A 24526-nucleotide genomic window follows, 5' to 3' on the forward strand; every position below is an offset into this window, starting at 1 on the left:
TACATTCTTTTCTCTATAAGCCATAATGTTTGATTGGGATTGTAAGTTAGGGTGAGTTTGGATGGGCGGTGCGTTTACCTGCGGTTAGTGTAAAAACAGCAGTGACAGTGAGATTAGATACTGTAGCGATATTGTAGCGTGAGACAAAAAGTAAGCTAAACGCACCGCACCGCACTCAATCGCCCATCCAAACTCACCCTTAATTTGATAGATGCCAAGCAAATTTATGGCTTTGTTTCTGTAAGATAGTTTGATTGCTGCAAAGCTCTACCATCACCATCACCAACATCAACTATTTTATTTTAGTTACAGGGAGAGTAAAATTCGATTAAGATTGAATTATTATTTAATCTACATTCGAACTAATTTAATTAACTTGATATTGTATCTATACTATTATTGACTTCTTAGTTGATATCATTGAAATTATTACTAGGATATTCTTTTCTTTTTTATATTTTTATATAAAATTTATAAAAATAATTTAAAATTTTAAAACCCCAGAACTTGAATCTGACATTAATGTCCCTAAAGTTTTCACTTAAGCTTCTTTTGAATGAGTGGTAATTGGTGAGATTAAAAACAATAGTAGCGGTGGGATTAGTTAATAGCAACGAGAATAAATCATGACTATTAATGACATAAAGTTAAATTTTATGTACATATAAAATAAATAATTAAGAGTATATCTTTAAAATGAAATATAGTAAATAATAAATAAATTATCAAAAATAATTATTAAATTTTTTATTAAAATAAATAATTAAAACCATATTTTTATGTTAGATTATGAAATATATATTAAAATTTTATTTATATTAAATAATAATTTTTGTTTTAATTTTTACTCACTCATAATGGCACATTGCATGTGATTTTACTTGTTTAATATTTAATTAATTTTTTAAATATAATATTTTTATTTACAGTAATTAGTGTAAAATAATATTTCTTATTTAAATTATTGAATATAATTAAAATATATTAACATATCAATTCAAATATTATAATATAAAAATTTCAAATAATAATTAAAGCATTTTTAATATATTCAACCTACAATATAGTTTTATTTTAGGTAATTAATGCAAAGCAACATTATTCAAAATAATAATCAATTAACATAATTAACTTTAGTATTAATTAAGTGTTTAGAATTCTATTAAAGCATTAGCACAATTTTTGTTTATGTCAGAGTTTTTTAACTAATAATTGCAAATTATAATTATGATCATCACAACTTTTTCCCTACATTATTTTATCATTACAATTCTATTTAAATAATAATTCTATTTTAAAATTAGCTTAACCTTCTTCTTCTTCTTTTTTTCAATTTAAATTCTAATTATTTTTAATTGTGTAATTATCACAATTTTTATTAAATTATAATTATTTTTAAATGTATAGTTATCACAACTTCGATTTTATTTTAAATTTTTAACTAATAATTCTAAATTAAATATTATAAATACGGGTAAACTGTAAAATAATCACTTTTGTTTGCCTCAGATTACATATTAGCTACTTATGTTTGAAATGTTACGTTTTAGTCACTTACGTTATCGTTTTGTTACGAAGTGGTCACTCTACTGTTAAACTTTGTTACCTCCCTAACGAAAGTTCTACGTTGCAGTCCAAATGAGTTTTAAATGCCACCTTGGATGTTTGATTGTTGGGATGAAAATAAGTTTTTAATTAAATAAATTTAATTTGGACTGTTACGTAGGACATCCAAGTTTGCATTTAAAACTCATTTGGACTGCCATGTAGGACCGCCGTTAGGGAGGTAATGGAGCTTAACAGTAGAGTAACCATTCGTAACAAAACGATAACATAAGTGACTAAAACATAACATTTCAAATAGAAGTGATTAAAATGTAATCTGAAACAAACAAAAGTGATTATTGTTGTAGTTTTCCCTATAAATATTTTTAAATGTGAATTTAATAATATGATGAAAAATAAAAGACCTTTATATATAAAAATTATATTGATTTAAGTAAAAATTTTAGATTTTTATTATATTCAATGATTTTATAGGTTTATAATTTTAATAATTAACAATATATTATGTTATTTTTTAAGTAGAACTTTTAAAAGATATGACCAAATTAATTAATTTCACATTAATATATTATCAGTTAATTAATATTACTTTTATTATTATAATTACATAATAATATTAATAAATTATTATTCTAATGTTGATTTAGTAATATAATTAATAATAAAAAAGTATTCTTGTCTGTTTAAAATTTTTTCTAAACTCGTGCTTATATTATAGATTTTGTAAAAGAAATTATTATTCATATTTGTATTATTCATATAAAAGTATTTAATTATAATAATTTTTTTTATTCTTATCAATTTTATAATAATAAATTTTATATATTTATTAAATTACTATAGAAATCAAAGTCATATATATATTTTAGAGCCTCATGTGATAGTCTGATTGTCAAGGGTGTTCATTGTCCCGGTGCGGCCTGGGTTCTAGTCGTGCTGATTGTTTGGGTTTTTCCCTATTATTATAATTTAATATATATATTTCATATATTGAAAATAATAACAAAAACAAACTTGTTTATGTATATATTTAATTTATAAAAGCAACGTAGGAGACCTTCATTAGTCTTTTATATAAATTTTGTATAAATATAGTTTTTATATAATTCTTTTAAGCCTATAATTTAATATAAAATATAAAAATATATATTAAATCAACTTTTTTGTTAAAAAATATAAATAATATATTTGTTTTTATATAATATGAATTACTTCAATATATTAACAATGTTTGATTAAATGCTAAAAATACATATTTCATGTAATTTAATTGGTCAATTTATGAGAATCCACCACTGATTTTTTCATGTTTATATTGAATTTTATACAGTGGTGCAATTTGGGGCTAAATAGAAGAAAAAAGAAACAATTGGGCTAGATTGAAGAAATGAGTAAAGAAGGCGGGCCAAAACGGAATTTTTCCAAGATGTAATTAGCTAAAATTTTATTTTGATTTAGTGGGAGATTATGTAGGGATTCTTGATATCATGAGAATATTTTTCCTTAATTTTCTATGGCCAGTGCCCTTTAATTAGGCAAATTTGTTCAAAGCCACTAGTATAAATAGGGGCTACTATGTTCATTCATTCATCAAGTTTTTTATCAAGTTTTTCATCTTTTGAATACAATCTTTCTTTCCTTCTTGCAAATTTATTTGCTGTTATTAGTTCTTAATATTTTCTCATTTCTTAATTTCCAGAATTGGAAATATAACACTATCAACCAAACCTTGCGTCACCCACACCTAGGGGTGAGCATTCGATCGATCGAATCGAATCGAATAAATTTTTTTTGAGTTAATCGAGTTTTCGAATATCATTTTATCATCCTAACTTTATTTGAAGTTTTCTCGAATCGAATCGAGTGAGATGGAATTCGAATCGAATCGAATCGAATATATTTGTTCGAGTTAAATTTTAAAAAATAATTTTTGGTTCTTGTAACCATTGTCACCCATCGTAATAAAATTTGTCCACTTTAGTCAAATTTTTTATTAACTTTCATCACCTCATAATTTATTTATTAATTTTTTATATATTGGTTAGCTTCTTTGCTTGCTTAGTTGTTTCAATTATCTTCAGATTCTTGTCACTATGTATTTTGGAATTAAAAAATATATTAAATGTAAAAATATGATTTTTTAATCAAAGTTATTTTAAAAATAAAATGTGAAATTGATACCAATATAAAATTTTAACACGAATATTTTATGGCATAATTAATAATCCAGTTTTAATATAAATATTTAATATGACTAAACAATTTAATAATATAAATAATATAAAATATGAAATTTAATTTAATAATATAAATAATAGATATAAATAAAATTATTACTATTTATGTTTAGTGAATTTTTTTTTGGATAATTTTGATTTTTTATTTGAGAGTAAAGGGTGAGAAGTAAAAGTTTTGGGGGAAAATAAAAAGTTTTGGGAATAGAAGTTTGAGGGAAAGTAAATAGGGAGAGTAAAATTTTGGAGGGAAACTATAAAAAAAAATTGGAGGGGGAGGGTTTGGGGTAGATGGGAGGTGGGATGAGAAGGAAATAAAAGTTTTAGGGGAAAAGTGGGAGGGAGTAAAAATTTGGGGGGAAAATAAAAGGTTTTGAGGGTTTTTAGGAGTAAAATTTTGAGAAAAAGTAAATAGAAGAGTAAAATTTTGGTGGGAAATGGATTTTGAGTAGATTGGGGGGTTGGGAGGGGAGGGGAGTAAAAGTTTTGGGGGGAAAGTGGGAATGAGTAAAAGTTTTGAGGGAAAAGTAAAAAAAGGTTTGGGAGTTTGGGGTAAAAATGTAAAATATTATAGTTTGATATTCGAATTATTCGAGTTATTCGAATTCGAAAACTCAACACGGTTCGAACTTGAAATTTGAAAAAAAATTCGAGTTGATTCGAATAACTCGATTAACTCGAATAACTCAATTCGTTTAACTCGAAATTCGAATTTTTTTTCGATTTTTTCGAGTCAAATCGAGTTTTGCTCACCCCTACCCACACCTACCCACCTACATTTCTTTTTCATTTATCCAACCCTCTCCAAATATGCCCAACTCCAACATGCCCCAAACCTTAGTCAACTAAATCCATTTTAGCTTTAGGTCGGTGTTAGCTTCGTCAAGACCCGTGAGTTATGAACCCGAGCAATTCAATTCCTAATTTTCAGTATTTATTACTTCTCCGGATTAAGAGTATGACTTCATCAACTCACAAAGTCAAATCAACACTAAGTCAAAAAAGACGTCGTTTGAGTTAGTGTGGTTAGACGTATAGTTGGAATTCCGAAAGGATCGATTGTCTAATCGGTTTTCCGTGAACACATTGGCGTGCCAAATGGGGATTGCTGTTTGGTTCCATCAAGGGAAGTTGTAACTGGATTTAAATGTCCCACGCGGTTGAGGGTATTGGTTTGAGCTAGGCTCTTCTAGAACGAAAAGCTACCGGAGTTCTAAATCACGAACGATTCGTAGGTTGTTCGATCGGCAAGGGTTAGTTATTGGACGTTCCGTAACTAATTTACACAAAGAAGAGTTGGTGTCCGAGGCGTCCTTGGTAGCTATAACTAGCTTATTGGAAAAGAGGAGTTCATCTAATTTCGAGGATCAGTTCAAAGACGAGAAAAAACCCATGCCTAAAGCTGAGCTAAGTTTAATTGATTTTTCTTCAGATTTACCTAACCTTTTTATTTATTTATTTATTTGTCTTCAGTTTTTACTTTTTACTTTGTTATTTTAGGTTTCAAATTTTATCCCCCCGAACTTCTTGGGCACGACAACTGCCACAACATAAATCTGGTCAAGAGAGAAACAATTTGCAGTAAACCCAGTCTCTGAGGATCGACCCTACTCCCTATACTACTTAAATTTGCAAATTAGGCGTATATTGGTGGAATCGACAACCATCAATGTTTTTTTTACCGAGGTAGCAAAAATAATTAATGTATGATGAGCATGTGGTAAATGACATGCTGGTTCATTTTTGTATTTTAAATGTTCAATTACTTTTAGTTTAATTTATTTATTTTACTTTATTAATTTAAAATAATGAACTTTATTTTATTTTATTTTGGGTTTTAAAATTCTTGTTTTCTTTTTCAAATATCAATTCATTAAGTATTGTTCAATGCATAATTTTTTAACACGAATTTTTTAACACCATTAGTGTTTTGGGTAATTTGTACAACAGTTAACAAGTTTAGGTACCAAATTAAACTTAAAAAAGCTTAGGTACCAAATTAGGAAAAAAGTGTTAAGTTTAAATACCAAATTGGACAAAAAAAAAACTTAAGTATCAAATTAGCATAAATTTATACTTGGCACGACTAAAAAGTTAATTTCCCACTCATCCAACTTTTACAAACACTCATGCTTGTAGGTATGCTAAAAGGCAGGAAACTAGATGAATGATTAAAATATTTTTTTTGGTAAATTATACTTAACATTACTAAATTATTAATAAAATTACATTTTGATTATTTAATTTAAAAAAATTAAAAAATGATCATTGAACTATTAAAATTTTTTATTTATATCATTGAATTATTTGAAAGCTTTTATTTAAGTGGGCTATTAAGTATTTTATTTTAAAAAGTTCAGCTGACGAGCTTCAAGCGATGACTTGACAATAGGTATGATGGATCAGTACTCATCAATGAGTAGAAGAAAATACCCTAGATCCAAGTTGATCTGAAAATCAGTGTCAGAGATCGGATACGAAAGTTATTTGAATTTTAGTTCGCAAATTTATAACGTTCAAAATTGTTTAATGAACTAAAAAAAATTGAATTATAAAATAGAAGTAAAAAGAGAGCTCTCGATTGGTGCAAGCGATGTGAACAGAGAAAGCCATACAACAACGGTGTAACAGCCGAACGACTTAAATAAAAATTTTAAAATAGTTCAATGACCATTTTATAATATTTTAAAATTTAGTGACTAAATTGTAAAATATTGTATGTAAGTTTATCCTTTTTCTCTGAGTTCAACGATTAAAAACTGAATTAACGGAAGGAAAAGATATTGTGCTCATAGATGAATGGCCAATCAATCTCAACTGGGTCGCATTAAGTAAATGGTCTAATTCTGCTCTCAGTTCCTATATTTTTCTAACTTTTAAAATTTAGTACTTTTTTTTTACCAATGTACTTCTATTTTTTTAATTTAAAAAATTTAATGTATTTTCAATTGATAACACCATTATATATAAATAAAATTTAATTTTTAGATCAAAACTTTCAATATTAAAATATCACATATTCGAATTTAATGAAAGTATATTAACAATAGTATTAATTGGGTATTGGAATTTAATGAAAATATATTAACAATAGTATTAATTAAGTTTTAATTTTCAGAGATAAATTTATGAAATAAAGGGTAAACTACATTAGTAGTCATTCAACTATACTTTTTTTTTGGTCACTTAATTATGAAAAAATACAAAATGGTCACCCAACTATTAGTAAACTTCTTTTTTAGTCACTCAATTATAAAAAGTTACAAAACGGTCACCCAAGTATCTTGGACTTTTAGATGTTACGTTAGTCAGTTGGTAACAAAAAAAAACAAAATTAAATAGTTAGGTGACCATTTTGTAACTTTTCATAGTTAGATGACCAAAAAATAAATTTACTAATATTTGGGTGACATCATGTAGCTTTTCATAGTTGGCTGACTACTAATGTAGTTTACCCCAAAAAAGAAAAAGATTGGACTAAACTGTATAATATTGAAAAATACAGGGACTAAAAGCATATTTAAGCCAAAGTAAATATCTATATTCCATTAAGAAATGATTGATTCTGCTCTGGAAAACAAGAAACCAAAATAAAGGAATTTTCTTACGAAATTATTGAATTGAAAATTTAATAAATGTCTATAAATTGGTTGAGATTTGTTTCCCCCTCTCTTAAAAAGCCCCCTCTTTTTCATCTCTGTCACTTGCCTCCTCCTCCTCCTTCTTCTTCTGCTGTGATTGTGGCAATGTCTTATGATAAAGAACTGGCTGCTGCAAAGAAAGCAGCCTCTCTCGCTGCTCGTCTCTGTCAGGTTTCTCTTTTCATCCAAAAATTCATTTTTTCTCTGTATTATGTGTTTTGGGTTTTCAATAATTTCCTCATATCCTTATTCTTTGGAATTATCGACTGTTCTAGTATTAGGGGAATTGAAGTCACTGAATTGCGTCTCGTTTTTTTTTTTCAAATAAATTTAGGCTTTTCGTTGAGAATTAAGATATGTGAAGCTGTGTATATATAGAATCTGAATTTGAATTTTGGGTGTTTGTTTTAATTTCCAGAAAGTACAAAAGGCTTTGCTGCAATCCGATGTTCAATCAAAGAATGATAAAAGTCCTGTAACTGTTGCTGATTATGGTTTGTTTATAAATTGCTCCTTCCTCTTTGGTTCTTTCACGTAACATTACCAGTTTCTTTATTTAAAGTAATATGCATCTTGGATTTGAAATGGTTCCTATCCGGTAAAAGTATCATTGAAGCATTGCATTTAGACCCTTTTACTCCAAAAAAAAAAAATGTCTTGTAGTAAGATTAAAGAGCAGATTGGTCTTTTCTAGTAAAAGTTTCATCCATTTCTACGGTTAAAAATTAGTCCCTATATGTTACATGGCATACCACCTGTAATTGTCTGGTTATTTTTGAAGAGTAAAGCTGGATGAAGTTTTTAACAGAAGGACCAATTTGCTCTTTGATTTAATGTATAAGGGCTAATTTGTTCATTTTTTTAGTAGAGGGCCAAAATGCAATTAGACTCCTAATAGAAGGAATTTGCTCTTTCTACATGTTAGCATGTTACTAGGAATTTAGTTGTTTCCTGCTTTTATTAATTTTTTATACTAGGAAATTGACAGAGCTGTATGAACAAAATTTTCTATGGGATGCAATGTTATTGTTCTGGTGAAAACAAAATGGCATAGTTGTGATATTTTAGTTTTTCTGTTTGATGAGCATATCTCAAGTGTGAACTGATCACATTGCCCTTTAATGCATTTGCTTGTTTGAGTGTTGCCTCTATTTTTACATCCTCTATGCTCCTCTGCTCTATCCGTACAAATCAAATAAAAGTACCATGGAGGCCTTTATACTAAGAGTCGGATTGCATTTTGTCTTCTCTACTCAAAAAATGGGCAAATTAGTCCTTATATCTTAGATCAGAGAGTAAATTAGTCATTCTGTTAAAAATTTCTTCCATTTCTACTAATAAAAATTGGTCCCTATATGAGACACATGTGGCACGCCATGTGTCACTGTTTGGTTATTTTGATGGTCATGCCAGTTTTTAATAGTAGAAATGGATAAAATTTTTAATAGACTGCTCTTTGATTAAACATACAAAGACTAATTAGCTCATTTTCTGAGTAAATGGGGTAAAATGCAATATGACACCTAGTACAAGGGCCTCCATGGTTTTTTTACTGGGGGGAAATATGATCACAGCTTGTATTTATTATTTAATGTTCTACTTGTTAGTCAATGCACTTATCATATGCAAAATTCGCCGGCATTATTTGCTTTTATGAAATTTGCTTTTTATTTATTTTTACTTTGATTATCCCTAAGAAATTTCTGGTTTAAGTATATATGCTGTTCTTGGTCCCATCATCTTTCAACTTATGGGTTGACAGAAAAGAATCCTTAACTGATTACTAACATGTTTTCATGACATTTTTATATTTTAAAATTTTCATCAGGCTCACAAGCACTGGTTAGTTTTGTGCTGCAGCAGGAATTTCCTGATAACTTCTCATTAGTTGCTGAGGAGGTGAATCTCTGTACTTGTGAATAATAGTTTCAGCAGCATGCATCAGCCATCTTTTTTTTACATCATAGAATTCTTCTTTCCTTCTAAATAATGTTTTGCTTTCTCTTTAGGATTCTAAAGATCTTCGCAAGGATGGTGGCCAGGAAATAGTAGAGCGCATTACAAAACTTGTGAACGATTCTCTAACTATTGATGGATCATACAATGTTACTTTATCCACAGAAGATGTTCTCAAGGCCATTGACAATGGCAGATCTGAAGGTGGTTCCCAAGGTCGACACTGGGTTTTGGATCCTATAGATGGTACTAAAGGGTGAGCTCTGAAACTTTATATTTGACATAAGTGATTTTGCTTTAGTCATAAAGAAGTTGGTGTCTGCTATAATAATGATTCATGTGCACCGAGTGCATGTTTATGATATGCCTTATCCAACATGAGGTAGTAACTTTCCTTTTTACTCCTTAACTCAGCAATGACTACTGCAGGGGGATGTTTAGGGGCATACCTTAACAGTACTATATGCAAGACAAACCATAATTCTGTCTTGGTCTTGCATAGCCAGGCCTTTGAATTTAGTGCTTTAGAATTAAATGACTGATCATCAACGAACTTTCTCATGTATATAACTTTTGTTTTATCTTTGTTACACATGTTATGTTTGGATTTCTTTGCAATTTAGTGTGAAAGAAACGGCTGATCTTTTTAGTTTTGCATAATAATGATCTCTACCTTTTTCCAATTATAAGAACTGTTACTTTTTCTCATTGTATGTTCTTTTAGATCAACTTGATGACTTGGTCTATGTTTTTTTGATATTTTACATTGTAGTTTTCTGAGAGGAGATCAATATGCAATAGCATTGGCTTTGCTAGATGGAGGAAAAGTTGTCCTGGGTGTGCTGGCTTGTCCAAATCTTCCACTAACTTCCCTCAGTGATGCTGGTCAGCATTCTCCAAATAATAAAGTTGGCTGCCTTTTCTTTGCTGTAGTAGGTGGTGGAACTTATATGCAGCCACTTGATGGTTCTTCGGCAGTAAAGGTTATAATGATTTATTATAATTTTTTGCTATTAATCTCAGTATGTATCTGCAACTTGTACAATTATATGGGATCTCCAGGTGCAAGTAAGTGCTGTTGAAAATCCTGAAGAAGCATCATTCTTTGAGTCTTATGAAGCAGCACACTCCATGCATGATTTATCTAGCTTGATTGCCCAAGTACTCTCCCTCTTGCTTTCTCTACATAGATATAAATAGGTAAAAGTATCATGGAGGTCCCCGTATTAGGAGCCAGATTCTATTTTGCCCCCTTTACTCTAAAAATGGGCAAATTAATCCCTATACGTTAGATCAAAGAGCAAACTAGTCTTTTTAGTTAAAAATTTCATCCATTTGTAGTGTTAAAAAGTGGTGTGATTTATAGAATAATTAGATAGTGACACATGGTATGTCACATGTACATCATACTGATGTATATGGATCAGTTTTTAACAGTAAAAATGAATGGAATTATAACAGAAAGACTAATTTGCTTTTTGATCTAACATACATAGACTAATTTGCCTATTTTTTGAGTAAAGGGAGCAAAATACAATCCAACACCTAATACATGGCCTCCATGGTACTTTTACCAATATAAATATAATACATATATATATACACACACTAACGCTTTTGGATAATGTATTGAAAACGTTGAGATGTAAACAGAAACTCGGCGTCAAAGCACCACCGGTTAGAATTGATAGCCAGGCAAAGTATGGTGCTCTATCCAGAGGAGATGGAGCCATATATCTGCGTCTTCCACACAAAGGGTATCGAGAAAAAATATGGGATCATGCTGCTGGGTGTATTGTTGTGAGTGGTACGTACCAATTCCATTCCATTATCTGCTACTATTCTCTCAAAGTTAAAATGCTAAGAATTAGTTGGCTGACATTGGTTTATTATTCTGCCCTTTCAGTGTTGGAACCTTTTGGTAAAAATACCATGGAGGTTATTGTATTAGGAGTTAGATTGCATTTTGCCCCCTCTATTCAAAAAATGAGCAAATTAATTGTTTTACATTAGACCAAAGAGCAAATTAGTCTTTTTTGTTAAAAATTTCACCCATTTGTAATGTTAAAAGTTGGCATAACTGACAGAATAATCAGACATTGACATTGACATGTGACATGCCACTCATGTTGATGCATAGGGTCTGGTTTTTAATAGTAGAAATGAATGAAATTTTTACAGGATAACTAGTTTGCTCATTGATTTAACATCCAGTGATTCATTTGCCTACTTTTCTTAGAGGGTGCAAAATGCAAACGGACTCCTAGTACAAGGGCCTCCATGGTACTTTTAACAAACCTTCAACCACTCACCTATACACTAATCCACTATCTGTTTTCTAACATACCTGTTTGCAACTCATGATTTTCAGAAGCTGGGGGTGTGGTCACAGATGCTGCAGGGCAGCCATTGGATTTTTCAAAGGGAAAGTATCTTGATCTGGACACAGGCATCATTGTCACCAACCAGAAGTTGATGCCATTACTGTTTAATGCAGTTAGAAAATCTATCCAGGAGAAAGCTTCATCTTTGTGATTCATTTTAGAGGCAGGCTTCATCCTTTCCTCATAACTTGCTCTGTTAAGCTGGTTGAAACTTGATTATTTTTGCCTTCAATGCTTGAACTTTTATCATTCTTCTCCCCAATGCTTATAGGAAGATTTTCATTTAGCATGCATGAACAAGAATGGGACCAATAAATCTCATCTCTACAATTAAGACAATGTAATTGTAGACTAGAACTTGAAAGCATGGTCCTAGGCCTTGAGCCTTTCTCTTTGTCCTACCTGGCAGTTGGGTTTAGGTGTAATTAATTAGATAAAGGAACTGTGTTGTTGAATACAAACATATTACATTATTACTAAACTTATTTCATGGTAAAACAAGTGTGAAGTCGTCTCCTACCCACCGTTTACCTTACATGGTTAATAAGTGTTAATTTTGTACTTTGCCCCTTACCCTTCCATTTTTCTCTTACCAATTTTGCAAATGTTATGTGCCGTCAACCGCCATTGTCAATGCAAGGTATAGCATGATCTGTCGCCACCTTTTTTCCAAAAATAAAAAAAAATAATCCTTTAGCTTATTGGCCTAATCACACTTTAAGCCCTTCAACTTTAACTTACATTTTAAATTAGTCCATCTTCTACCTTTCACAATTTATTTACATGCAAATTTCTTTAGTTTTAATCATAAAAAATACTATTCACAAGGCGTGAATTATATCGTTGTATCCTCACAGTTTATTATTTATTCCGAAAATGATGGTTCATGTCTCTGATTAGTATCATTTCAGACACCGAAAATTTGAGATCGTTATAAAAGTAAATTTGTAAAAGATTCAGCAATTTTGTAAGATGTTCAATAATTTGAGAAGTTGTAAGAATTAGGTAAATTTTAATAATTTTGTAAGAGATTTAATAATTTTACATGAAAATTTGCAATTTGGTGAGAGATTTGGTAATTTTCAAAGAAACTTAGAAAATTTTAAGAAATCTTAATAATTTTGTAATAATCATGTAATTTTGTTAAAAAAAATTAGTAATTTATAAATTTGTAGAAATTAGGCGAACATTACAACATTGTAAGAAATTTAGTAATTCTTAAACTTGACAATTACTCTCAAATTCAGCTCCAAAATATTTATAAAAGTGTTGTTTCTTTATAGAGTTAATACACTGTTTGGAGTCTAAACTTGGAAACTACTCTCACATGAACTAAATTTTTTGTCCAAGTTAATCTTTGAACTTGACAATTGTTTCCACATTAGGGTCTGAACTTTTTTTTATCCAAATTAACCTTTGATATTTCTTTGAAAACCCTAAAAACTAGACCTCAATGTAGGAACAACTGTCAAGTTCAAGGACTAACGTAGATAAAAAAAAAGAGTTCAAACCCCAATGTGGGAACAATCGCATAGTTTAAACCCCAATGCAGGAACAATTGCTAAATTTATAGACTAACTTGAAAAAAAAAACAGACACTAAATATAAGAGTGATTACCAAATATTTGTTTATAATAGTTTGAAGTGTAAGGAGGAATAAATGGTTTTTGTTTGAAGTAGATGTGAATATAGTACTCACCTCATCTTAAAATAGAAATGGCTTGGTGTAACTAGGATAGTGAATGTGATAAATAAACAAGTTAATGATTAGGTCATAGGAGGAGCGAGTCCCGGGGACTCATTTGGTTAAGAAACAAGAGGAGTTTTGGTTTCCCCTTCAACAGCCTACATTTAAGCAATTGTTTCCATCTATCTCACCCTAATAAAAATCTCAAAACATCCACAAAAACTCAAAAACTTGTCACCTATAGTCTCTCCCAATTCTCAAACATTGTGAGAGATATTTAGTAGTAAATTTTATAGAAAAAGAAATGGAAGATGAAAATGCGGCACATGGACATAACAAAGGAAGCCCCGAAAGCCCATGTGCCAAAAGCGGTGGTAGCAGCAACAACAACAACAATAATAAAGAACAAGATCGTTTCCTCCCCATAGCAAACGTGGGGAGAATTATGAAAAAAGTGATTCCAAGCAATGGGAAGATATCTAAAGATGCAAAAGAAACTGTTCAAGAATGTGTGTCAGAGTTCATTAGCTTTGTCACTGGGGAAGCCTCAGATAAATGCCAAAGAGAGAAGAGAAAGACCATTAATGGAGATGATATCATTTGGGCAATCACTACTTTAGGATTTGAGGAATATGTAGGACCTTTAAAATTGTACCTAACCAAATATAGAGAGATTGAAGGAGAGAAGCTTAATCTTCCTAAGCAACAAAGATCTGAGCAAAAGCAGCATCAACAATCAAAACATGAACAAAATATAGCCTTCAACACCAATGTATATTCTTCAACAAATTTATTGTCTCGTCACACATCCTTTGTCCCTTCTGATCAACCTTTTTCATTGCCTTTCTCTTCCAATAACATTCAAAAGCAATTACAGCAACAAGACCAAATTGATTCAGTGGGGTACTGGTAAGAACAACTGGAAATATGGTTTTCCAACTTTTCCCTTCTTCTTCTTTTTTCCTTCTTAAATGCAAGTTTTTGCATTGCAATGTCAATTAATTTCATATACACACTTGGATATGTACTGTATTGTTATGTAATATTAGGGCATATATACTCTCATTCAATCAATAGAAATATATAATTATCTTGAAATGATTTGAGTATAATGTCTGCATATATGATTGTAAAGAATAAGCAATTCAATATCATGCATCCCAATGTTTGTTTCGCTAGAAATTAGCTTTGGTAAATTTTCTTTTTAGCTCCTTAAAATTTATGTTTTCACAACTCAATCCCACCCTTCTACTTTAAAAAGTTCCACTTTTCCCTTGTGAACTAATATTTAGTTTACTTGTGGATTGATTTCTTAAATACTCAATGCATTTTCGATTTTTCTTCTGACAGATAGCTGATGCTATGTTCAGTAAGGGTATTATTTCTTTTTTCACCATGTTTTAGTATATGAATTACCAATAAACTAATATTAATTGGTAATTTTTACCCCACTTCGTATGACTTATTTTTGGAAAAGAGATGGAATATCTTTTAATTATTTTGAAGAGATATTTTTTTTACAATAGTTTTACTTATATTTTTAATTTCAAGTTTAAATTTGTACTAACTATTTTTTTTATATCTAGCTATCGCAATATATGTGTATTAGATTAGGTTTTTCCTCGTGTTATTACAATACTAATCAAACGTGGCATAAGATTTCATTCTTGGTACTATTAGTTTTTTTTCTCTGTCACTTTAGGACTTGGCCTCAATGTCAAATGAAGATTATCATTATAACAATCAATGAATAAAAATAAATGTGAAATGCCAATGAGGCCTAGGCAAAGTTGGTAAAGACACAGGCTCTAGGTTTTGAGTATTCAGGTTCGAGACCCATCATGCATAATTAAAGGCGTGGCTCTCCGAATCCCGACATGTGCTATTGTTATGTGTGGGTTTTAGTGCAATCAGTTAATTCGTACTCAGGATTATTCCAATCCGTAGTTTGTGTTGTTTTATGGTTTCCTTGTTAGGAGATTAATTGGAGTGTGCTTAAAGTGTTTTAAACTTGAATTTTTGGTCCTTTGGACAAAGGTTTCTGAGCCTTGGTTAAATGTACCAGAACTTTACAAGCCAGTGACCAAAATTTGGTCTCAAGGGTATGAGTTCCGAAACATATGCTTTATGTGTCGGAACCTTAGTTGACAATAGCTAAAAGCCTACAATACGAGGCATATGTTTTGATACATTGCTTCAATGTACTGATACATAGACCTACGTAGCCTTGGGACAATGTCATTGCACTGTTTTGAGCTCTCTGAAACTTGTATATGGTCTCGGACACCCCCAATTACTCACGGGATGTTTTTTTAGGACAATTCTAAATCCTTCAAAATGATTTTATCTCAAATTTACAATTTTATTAAATTGTTGCAAACTTTGAATTCCTAAATATATTTTTAAGATTTTTGTCATATATGTACTTTGATGCCATCTTCTATTTGTATCGAACGTCAGAACGGGCGAAAGGTGTTACTCTAGGCACCCGAACCCTAGATTGTGGTGATGGAGAAGATGAAGAGGAAAGCTTAAATGAAGTTATGTGAAAGTGGGTTTTCAAGAGAATTAAAGAAAATGGTGGAAATTTGAGTAGGAAATGGAGAAAAATGGCAAAGGAAATGAAAAGAGAGCTTCCTCTCTTGCAACTAATGGGGGGGGGGGGGCTTAATTTGTGTCACTCCAATTTGATTTATGGTATCAAAAATGAAATTTAATGGTGAATTCTAATATTTTAACATCTACATGTGTAAAATGTAAAAAATATCCTTATTCTAACCATTTTGAAATAATTGAAATTCTCGTCAGTTCAAAAAATTAAAGGTGTTATATTAAATATTAAAATTGTAAATATGATTTATATATTAAAATTATAATTTCTTTAAAATATTCCAACTTACTTTAAATTCTTTTATTATATTTATATTATAATCTAACTCAAATATTTGTTAATACCAAAATAACATCGTGGCTGTAATAAAATATCTAAAATATTATTTATATAGGTAAAAACACCTCTCTAATCTCTCTCAATTTCTATATTTACCAAATTGGCCCCTCTAAAAAATCGGAGCAATTTAACCCTTATCAATTTTGAAAGTGAGCAACTAAGAAAAAGTAATCATAACGTTATTGTTTTCTATGAATTGTACATAATTCTGATAGATATAACAAAAAAAAAATTTAGCCTTTGATGTTTACATATTTTGTCAATTTGGTCTTGATTTAATAAATTTAATTTGCGACATTTACATATTTTGTCAATTAGCCCTATCAATTTTATAAATGAGCAAATTGGTCGCTCTCTCAACAAAAATTACAAAAAAAATAATCAAAATAAGTTTCAAAAATTTAAATTACTTCTAAAAATTCCAAAATTTATATTTTAAAAAAATTATAATTATTTTTTAAAAAATATATAAAAATATATATAAAAATTTAAAATTAAAAAAAAAATCTAAAATAATAATTTTAGAAACCTAAATAAGTTAATTAATTATTCAAGTTTATCATGCTAAATTATCTTATTTTTTATTATTATTTTACTTTCAAAAAGTTTTCAAATATATATAGTTTCAAATTTATATGCTCTATATGGAATTAGTTATACTCTAACAAGATTTTAATTTGACATGTTTAACTTTTTAATTCAACTCAAATAATTTCACTATATTCGACTCGAATTTCATTCCACTCGGCTCGGTTCGAAAAATTTTTAAATCTTGATTAACTCGAAATTTTTTCATTCGATTCGATCGAATGCTCACCCCTAAATATATTAATAAGACTATGAAAAGAAATCAAATTTCCAAAAAAATATAATTAAAAATAAAATTCTCTACTAGTTACAATTTTGTTACTTTATGAATACTCATTGGTTAACTATTTTTTTTTCAATGTTCTTTTTCATATTTTTATTTTCATCTAAAAGTTATATAATTTAGTTAAAAGGAATATTTGTAGACATAATATGCAATTGATTTAAGTTTATTTATTTTCATCCAACAATTACATGTATCGCCGCCCAATTGAGAGAATAAAAGAAAGTAGCAATAATATAGAGGTTAAAATATCCTTTAACTCTTTTTACTTTTTGTATATTCATAATTTAGTCCTTCGACTTTTATTTCAAGTTTCGGATTTAGAAATTCAAGTACAATTGTTAATACAATTAAAAGTCAGTTAAAATATGCCATAAGTTACTTCATCATTTTTTAGTTTTATTGCTACCAAGTGAGTTTTTTTATTTCAAAATATCTAAGGAAAAAAAAATCAATAGTGCTAACAATTGGATCTGAGTTTTAAAATCTGAAAAGTAGAAGAATTAAATTCTTGGAAATAAAAGTACAAATTTGCAAAGAGTACAAGGACCTATTGCATATTTTAATCTTAAAAGTCTTTTGTTAAATTCAAGTCCATAACATTTTAATTATTTCAAAATGTCACACTAGTGTATTGAACAAAATAATTTTAACGGTTTTAAAATTTGAGCTTGAGTTTTTTTTTAATAGAAAGACTAAATTCTAAATATATAAAAAAAATACAAAGACTTGTAGCATATTATATTATAATATATAATGTACAAAGTAGATAGATATAAAGTCCATATATTTATATGAAAAGACATGATATTATTGGAAAAAAAGCAAGTAAGAGAACTAGAAGTTTTCTAAAGTCCATTACAATGACATTTTTATTATTGCATGATTATTAGGTGAATATTTTCATCATTTCAAAATATCACACTAACTAGGAACGAAGCCGGGAAATTAATTTAGGGGCCAAAATATGAGTAAAAATTTTGGGGAGCCAAAATATAAATTTACAGTTATACTAGCTTGTGATTTCTTAGGGATTATATAAAAAAAATCATGTTTTACGAGCGGTCAAGGACAATGCTGGCCCCTCTCTCTCTCCACCTTTGGCACCAACATATTGAATAGAATAATTTTAACGATTTTAACAATTGTACTTAAATTTTTAAAATCAAAAAAATAAAAAGATTAAATTTTAAAATACAAAAAAGTACAAAGACTTGTAGCATATTATAATATAATATATAATATATTGGGTAGATAGATATAAGGTCATAACTATGATATTTATATGAAAAGACATGATATTATTGGAAAAAAAAAGCAAGTAATTAAGAGAATTAGACAGCTTTGTTTGACAATTGGATGATAGTTGATTGCTAATTGCAGTAGCTGGTTTGATCAACTAATTCTATTAACTATTTATTTAAAAGTGTTTAGTAAAATTTAACTGATAGTTGAAAGTTGATATGCGTAAAATGACAAATAAGGGCATGACACATTTTATTGTTATGTATTTATTTGTTTATGATACTTTAGTCGTTATTGGGTGAAATTATTAAAATAAAACATTATTACCAACGAATTAAAACATCCATATTATAGAAATTAATTAGTTAATATTTTTTAAAATTTAAATAAACAAAATTAGTGATAATTATGTCATGCTCTAAATAAATTTGTCAAGTAGTATATTTCAATTAATATAAAGCTACATACGAAATCATTTTACACTTGTAAATTGAAAATAAATTAAGAATACATAGATATTCAAGGATGAATGAACTTGATTGAAAATTTCTTGCGACAATGTTGATTTTTGTAGATTCATAGTGGAGTTTTTTTTGTTGCTTTTTTTTAAAAATTTACTTTGGACTTTGAAGTTTAAAGTGAAATGGGAAAATGGAGGCTATTGATATATTGGCACACCTATTAGGTTTGAGACGTGACAAAGGGAGTAATTTTTGAGTAAGCATGGTCAGATATGTCATTCCACAAATCTTATTCCCAATCACCTGTTAAAAAAAGTTGTTCATCTCAGCGTTTTTTGTTTTGGAAGTTTTAGTTCAACAAGCTATTACAAAACTCCATTCACCAAACATTACAATTAGAGGGTTTGACTACTGAATCCTCTATTTGTGCCCAAATCAACTAAAAAAAGGCTCAAAACTCTGTTTATCAAATACCCCTGAAGTCTTCTGTTAAATTGAAGTCCATTACAATGTTATTTTTATTGTTACATGATTATCAGGTGAAAATTTTTATCATTTCAAAATGTCACACTAACTAAGAGTGAAGTTGAGAAATTGATTTAGGGACCAAAGTATGAATAAATACCATTGTACTTCCTAGAGATAATATAAACAATTTTTCATGTTTTAGGAGTGACCAAGATCACTGCCTGCCCCTCTCTTTCTCCACCGTTTACACTTGAATTTTTAACTATTTTAATAATTATACTTGAATTTTTAAAATAGGAAAACTCAAATTCAAATATAGAGAGACTTAAAACATATTATAATCTATAGTAGATAGATACAAAGTGGAAACCAAGATATTTATATGAAAAGATAGGGGAGTAGAGAAGAACTAGAAGTTGGAAGTAGGGTTAGAAGAAAGGAGCCAAGGAAAGAAGCTTTGGAGTGTAGCAACGTCAGCTCTATAGTGATTTTGAGTGAAGTCCAACAAATCAGACCATGTGAAATCAGGATACACTCTTGGCCCTCCTGATCTGCACATTAGATCTTGTGGGGGTCTCACTATTTTGTCTTCTTTTGGGCACACAAAGTATACCAATGATCTCCTCTCTCTCTCCTTGTTCACCACTGCTCTATGCAGGCAACTCTTGTATCTTCCGTTACATAATGCCTACAGTACACGCCACTTTCTCAATCATACATATTTTATCAATTTTTATTTAATTTAGTCCCTATACATTAGATCAAACAATGAAAAAATTAATCCCTATACACTAGTATATGCCATATACTGTCTAGTTATTTTGTCAAACACGTCACTACAAACATCTATATTTCTCTTTAACTTTAGCCTTGGAATTACGTTATTTTCTTTATCTTCAGCCTACAACCTTGTATGTCATTCCACAAGCTATTAGGTCCCACAAAGGTTTAAAAAAATTCTTAATTTTGGTATTCAAAATCAAGATTTTACTCATGAAAATTCTTCTTCCTTTACGTGTTCTTTTCATGGGGGAAATAAAGCAGCTGTTACTGTACGAAAGCTGGATTACAGTACTAATGAGCTACTAGTATCTTCAATTCCTCAATTAAAACAGTACGGGGTAGTCGTTACCCTAAAATAGGTTAAATGATTTAGGAGCTCCTTATATTTAGGGATTAAATCAATTTAGTCCCTATATTATTAAAAAGAATCAAATAAGTTCAAATTATAACATTTACGTGAAAAAAATTCAATTATAGTTCAGTTCTAAACAAAAAAAAAATTTCATTTACAGAACCACAAAAATTTTAATTTTGTTAAACTGTAAATATTAATTCTATTTCAATTGGACTTTATTTGATTTTTTAATAGTAAGGGATTTAATTAATTCATTTAATAGTAGAGAGACTAATTCGATCCAACCCCTATAATACAAGGACCACTCAGATATATTCACCCCTAAAATATATCAATTAAATTAATAAATTGGATTAACGTTTATGTATAGTAAGCAATTAATTGATGCCATTAATTGCATACCTCTTTCCCTAAAGTCACCAACTTCTGGAGGTAAAAGTACCATAGAGGCCTCTATACTAAAAGTTAAATTATACTTTGTCTCTTCGATTAAAAAAATGAGTAAATTATCCCTTAAACGTTAGATCGAAGAGTAATTTTGTCATTTTTGTAAAAATTTCATCCATTTATACTATTAAAAACTGGCATAGCCAACTGAAGAACATGCTAGTGACACATATACCTCATGTTGACGTACATTGGCTAATTTTTAACAGGAGAAATTGATGAAAATTTTAACAGAAAGATCAATTTTCTCTTTGATCGAACGTACAAAAATTAATTTACCCATGTTCTGAATAGAGGGATAATCTAATAGCTTTTTACTGGTTTTAAATTAGTAGTGGAAATTAGAAATGCAGCAAAATGGACTTACCATGAAAGTATCACCAATGTTAATGACAAAGGCATCTTGTCGAGGTCGAACAGCATACCATTTGTTATTGATGAAAACTTCGAGCCCTCCCACTTGATCTTGGTGAAGAATTGTTAAGGAAGTAGGATCAGAGTGAGGGCCAGTGCCAAGGGTGAGGCCAGAATTATTGCATGGGGGATAGTAATTACACCTCATTATTGAATTCCCATCTTCGAAAAATTTTCTGTAGTGTAAACGATCTATCCCCAAGCTGATTGCCAACAGTTCGAAGATCACTAGCGACAGCTCCCTCATCTTTTCACAATACTTTTGGTAAATCCTCCTTCACATCCATATACAACCTTATTATTAATTAAGGAACTCAACTATTCGCTTTGTTGGTAAAAGTATCATGGATACCTCTGTATTAGGAGTATGATTGTATTTTGTTCCTTTTACTTAAATGGGTAAATTAGTCTGTGTAAGTCAAGTTAAAGAGCAAACTGTTACTTTAAAAAAAAAATTATTTCTACTATTAAAAACTGTTCTGGCTAACGTAATAACCAGACAAACTTACTAGCATATAGGAATAAGTTTTTAACAGTAAAAATAATTAGAAATTTTAACAGAAAAATTTATTTGCTCTTTTATCTAACGTATATAGACTAATTTGATAAATTTTTTATTAAAAGAAACAAATTGCAACCCAAATCTTATTATATAATACCTTTACCTCACTTCGTTTTCTATATATATAATTTGTTTCACTCACTACTTACAGTCATATTTTAAAAAATATAATGAGTTCCTCCAACTTTACAAAAGAGTTACTGTTGTCCTACGTTTAATTTTTCTGTCTTTTTTCACTTTTCAACTTGTATTATTCGTCAAATCACCGTTAATTGGTTAACTTATTGTCTTAAATATAATATATATCTATTCGTCAATAAAATAAACTAAAAGTATCACAGAGGCCCTTGTATTAGGAGTTATATTACATTTTACTCTCTACTCAAAAAAGGGCAAATTAGTCTATGTATATTAGACCAAAGAGCAAACTGGTCTTTTTGTTAAAATTTGGTTTATGTATGTCAGCATGGGGTATACATGTTTGGTTATTTCATAACAGTACAAATGGATAGAATTTTTAACCAAAAAAAAAAAGCAATTCGCTCTTTGATGTAATGTATAAGGATTAAATTACCCCTTTTTAAAATAAAGAGGAAAAAAATTGCAATCTCACTCCTAGTTACTAGGAGTTTCTACGGTAATTTTACCATAAAATAATGCAGCTTATTAAATCATTTATAAAGGCTTACCCGGTGTGCTCAAAATCTTCCCCCAAAGCAGAGCTGAAATAATGAACCACAGAAGGATCGGAGTTAAGTCCTTGGTAGCCAAAAGAAAATGTTTCCTTCCATGGCAACTTAGCGGAAAACCGGTCAGCATGGGCAGCAGAATAGCCTGAAAAACCACCAGGCTTTCTTTGGAAACCGAGCTTCTTGTTAAGGGGTAACTTAAACACAGCATCAATCTCTTGGTAAGCAGCTTGGATAAGATTTGAATCAACACCATGGTTTGTAACTTGGAAGAAACCATGTTTAGAACAGGCAGTCTTAACAAGGTCGACTGCATGTGCAGTAGCTTCTTCGTCTCCTTTGATGAACCCACCCAAGTCTATCAATGGCTCGTTAAGCTCTTCTTGGGTGTGAACCAAGTCCCCACATGGCCATATGAACTCTGAGGGTAAACTTGATTGTTTTTGCAACTTGGATGGGTCAAAAAGGACACTACCCGTCTCATCTCTTGGTTCTATGGATGGATGTAAAAGAATGGTTGGAGAACTTGAATCCATTAAGACAGAGAGAGACATTTGGAATTAGAGTGTTTCCAAATAACTTAAAAATGAATGTCTTAAGCTAAATTGAAAGTGACTAGTACTAGGGAACAAGTGCACAACATCATATATTTATATATATAGATAGAGTGATAGAAAGACAAAGGAAAACAAAATTATAACAGATATAATTTAAGGGTAAACTACACCATTAGTTACTAGACTATGGGTATGTTTTTGTTTCGATCACTTAATTAAAAAAAGTTATAATTTGGTCACTGAACTATTCAAAAGTTTTCATTTAAGTCACCGGACTGTTAAAATGGTTGCCATATAGTTTCTTTGTTTGCACTGCTTTCACTAATCAAAAGCTTTTTTTCCCCTTCTCTTCTACAGTTCAACTTTTTTTATGAAACAACTTTGGACTTTACAAATCTACGAACCAAAATTCAAATAACTTTTTTCTCTGACCTTTGACATTGACCGTCAGATCAACTTGGATCTAATGTATGTTCTTCTACTCGTTGATGGGTACTGATCCACTGTACAGATTGCCGAATCGTCGCTTAGAGCTTAATGGCAAAACTTTTTTTTTTAAAATAAAACTTAATAGTCTAATGACTTGAATAAAAAAAAACCTTTGAATAGTTCAATAACTTAAATGAAATTTTCAAATAAAAGTGACCAAATTGTAACTTTTTTTTAGTTAAGTAACCAAAACAAAAATTTACCCATAATTTAGTGACAATTGTACAATTTACCCTTTTTTTAAAAAACTTAACAGTCTAGTGACTTAAATAAAACTATTTAAACAGTTCAATAATTTAAATGAAAACTTTCGAATAATTCAATAATTAAATTATAACTTTTTTTTAATTAAGTGATCAAAACCACACCTTACCTAAAATTTAATTACAAATGGTATAACTTACCTATAACTTAACAAGCGGATAATTACAATGGTAGTAAAAAAATAATTTAATAAGAATAATAATTGTCCTTAAAACTCAGAGAAGAAATCTAATATTAAATAAAATTCAAGAAAGAGATGTGAGATAATTTGATTTGACATATATAATTGAAAATTTCTAGACATTTAACATAATCAACTTAGAAAAAAGGACAAAAAAAAAACCAAATAAGCATGTATTCTCATTTTAATATTCAACATTAAATTCAATTTTAATTAAACTTGTTTTGCTTTTAAAATTAAAAAACAGTTGATAAAAATATTATGGAAGTCTCTATATTAAGAGTTAGATTAATTTTTTTCTATTTAAAAATAGATAAATTAG

General features: G+C 29.5%; 3 protein-coding genes across 6 annotated transcripts; 2 read left to right on the top strand and 1 right to left on the bottom strand.

Annotated features, from left to right (window-relative positions):
- The first annotated feature begins 7350 nt into the window (after positions 1-7350).
- Positions 7351-12262, top strand: LOC107931327 (SAL1 phosphatase). Of its 4 annotated transcripts, XM_041101524.1 has the most exons (9): positions 7374-7612; positions 7860-7935; positions 9270-9340; positions 9451-9653; positions 10170-10380; positions 10460-10558; positions 11051-11204; positions 11637-11680; positions 11769-12262. In XM_041101524.1, exons 1-9 carry the CDS (start codon positions 7436-7438, stop codon positions 11871-11873), a joined length of 1140 nt encoding a protein of 379 aa, XP_040957458.1. In that variant the 5' UTR covers positions 7374-7435; the 3' UTR covers positions 11874-12262. The 4 variants fall into 4 exon arrangements, with proteins under 4 accessions (XP_040957457.1, XP_040957458.1, XP_040957459.1 ...); XM_041101523.1 differs by lacking the exon at positions 11637-11680 and having other exon boundaries at positions 7351-7612; XM_041101525.1 differs by lacking the exon at positions 11769-12262 and having other exon boundaries at positions 11304-11680.
- A 1432-nt stretch (positions 12263-13694) lies between these two features.
- On the top strand, positions 13695-16078 carry LOC107931336 (nuclear transcription factor Y subunit B-7). The gene is made up of 2 exons (XM_016863203.2): positions 13695-14377; positions 15929-16078. Coding segments are annotated over exons 1-2 (606 nt in total). The 5' UTR covers positions 13695-13772; the 3' UTR covers positions 15930-16078.
- A 3701-nt stretch (positions 16079-19779) lies between these two features.
- LOC107931309 (gibberellin 20 oxidase 1-B) lies at positions 19780-23338 on the bottom strand. The gene is made up of 3 exons (XM_016863169.2): positions 22714-23338; positions 21416-21737; positions 19780-20151 (listed from the first exon to the last, which is right to left on the bottom strand). The coding sequence occupies exons 1-3, from the start codon at positions 23265-23267 to the stop codon at positions 19873-19875; spliced, it is 1155 nt and encodes a 384-aa protein (XP_016718658.2). The 5' UTR covers positions 23268-23338; the 3' UTR covers positions 19780-19872.
- Positions 23339-24526: the final 1188 nt, after the last annotated feature.

Source organism: Gossypium hirsutum, chromosome D09 (assembly GCF_007990345.1).
Source record: "Gossypium hirsutum isolate 1008001.06 chromosome D09, Gossypium_hirsutum_v2.1, whole genome shotgun sequence".
Taxonomy (NCBI): Eukaryota; Viridiplantae; Streptophyta; class Magnoliopsida; order Malvales; family Malvaceae; genus Gossypium; species Gossypium hirsutum.

Bases quoted from the DNA above. Each gene is read 5' to 3' on its own strand.
- LOC107931327 (XM_041101523.1), top strand. From the start codon at position 7,436: ATGTCTATAAATTGGTTGAGATTTGTTTCCCCCTCTCTTAAAAAGCCC. The intron at 9,341-9,450 runs GTGAATCTCTGT...CTTTCTCTTTAG, and splicing joins TCTCATTAGTTGCTGAGGAG to GATTCTAAAGATCTTCGCAA. The intron at 11,205-11,768 runs GTACGTACCAAT...CATGATTTTCAG, and splicing joins TGGGTGTATTGTTGTGAGTG to AAGCTGGGGGTGTGGTCACA.
- LOC107931336 (XM_016863203.2), top strand. From the start codon at position 13,773: ATGGAAGATGAAAATGCGGCACATGGACATAACAAAGGAAGCCCCGAA.
- LOC107931309 (XM_016863169.2), bottom strand. From the start codon at position 23,267: ATGTCTCTCTCTGTCTTAATGGATTCAAGTTCTCCAACCATTCTTTTA. The intron at 21,738-22,713 runs GTAAGCCTTTAT...ATGGATGTGAAG, and splicing joins GAAGATTTTGAGCACACCGG to GAGGATTTACCAAAAGTATT. The intron at 20,152-21,415 runs GTAAGTCCATTT...CGTGTACTGTAG, and splicing joins ACATTGGTGATACTTTCATG to GCATTATGTAACGGAAGATA.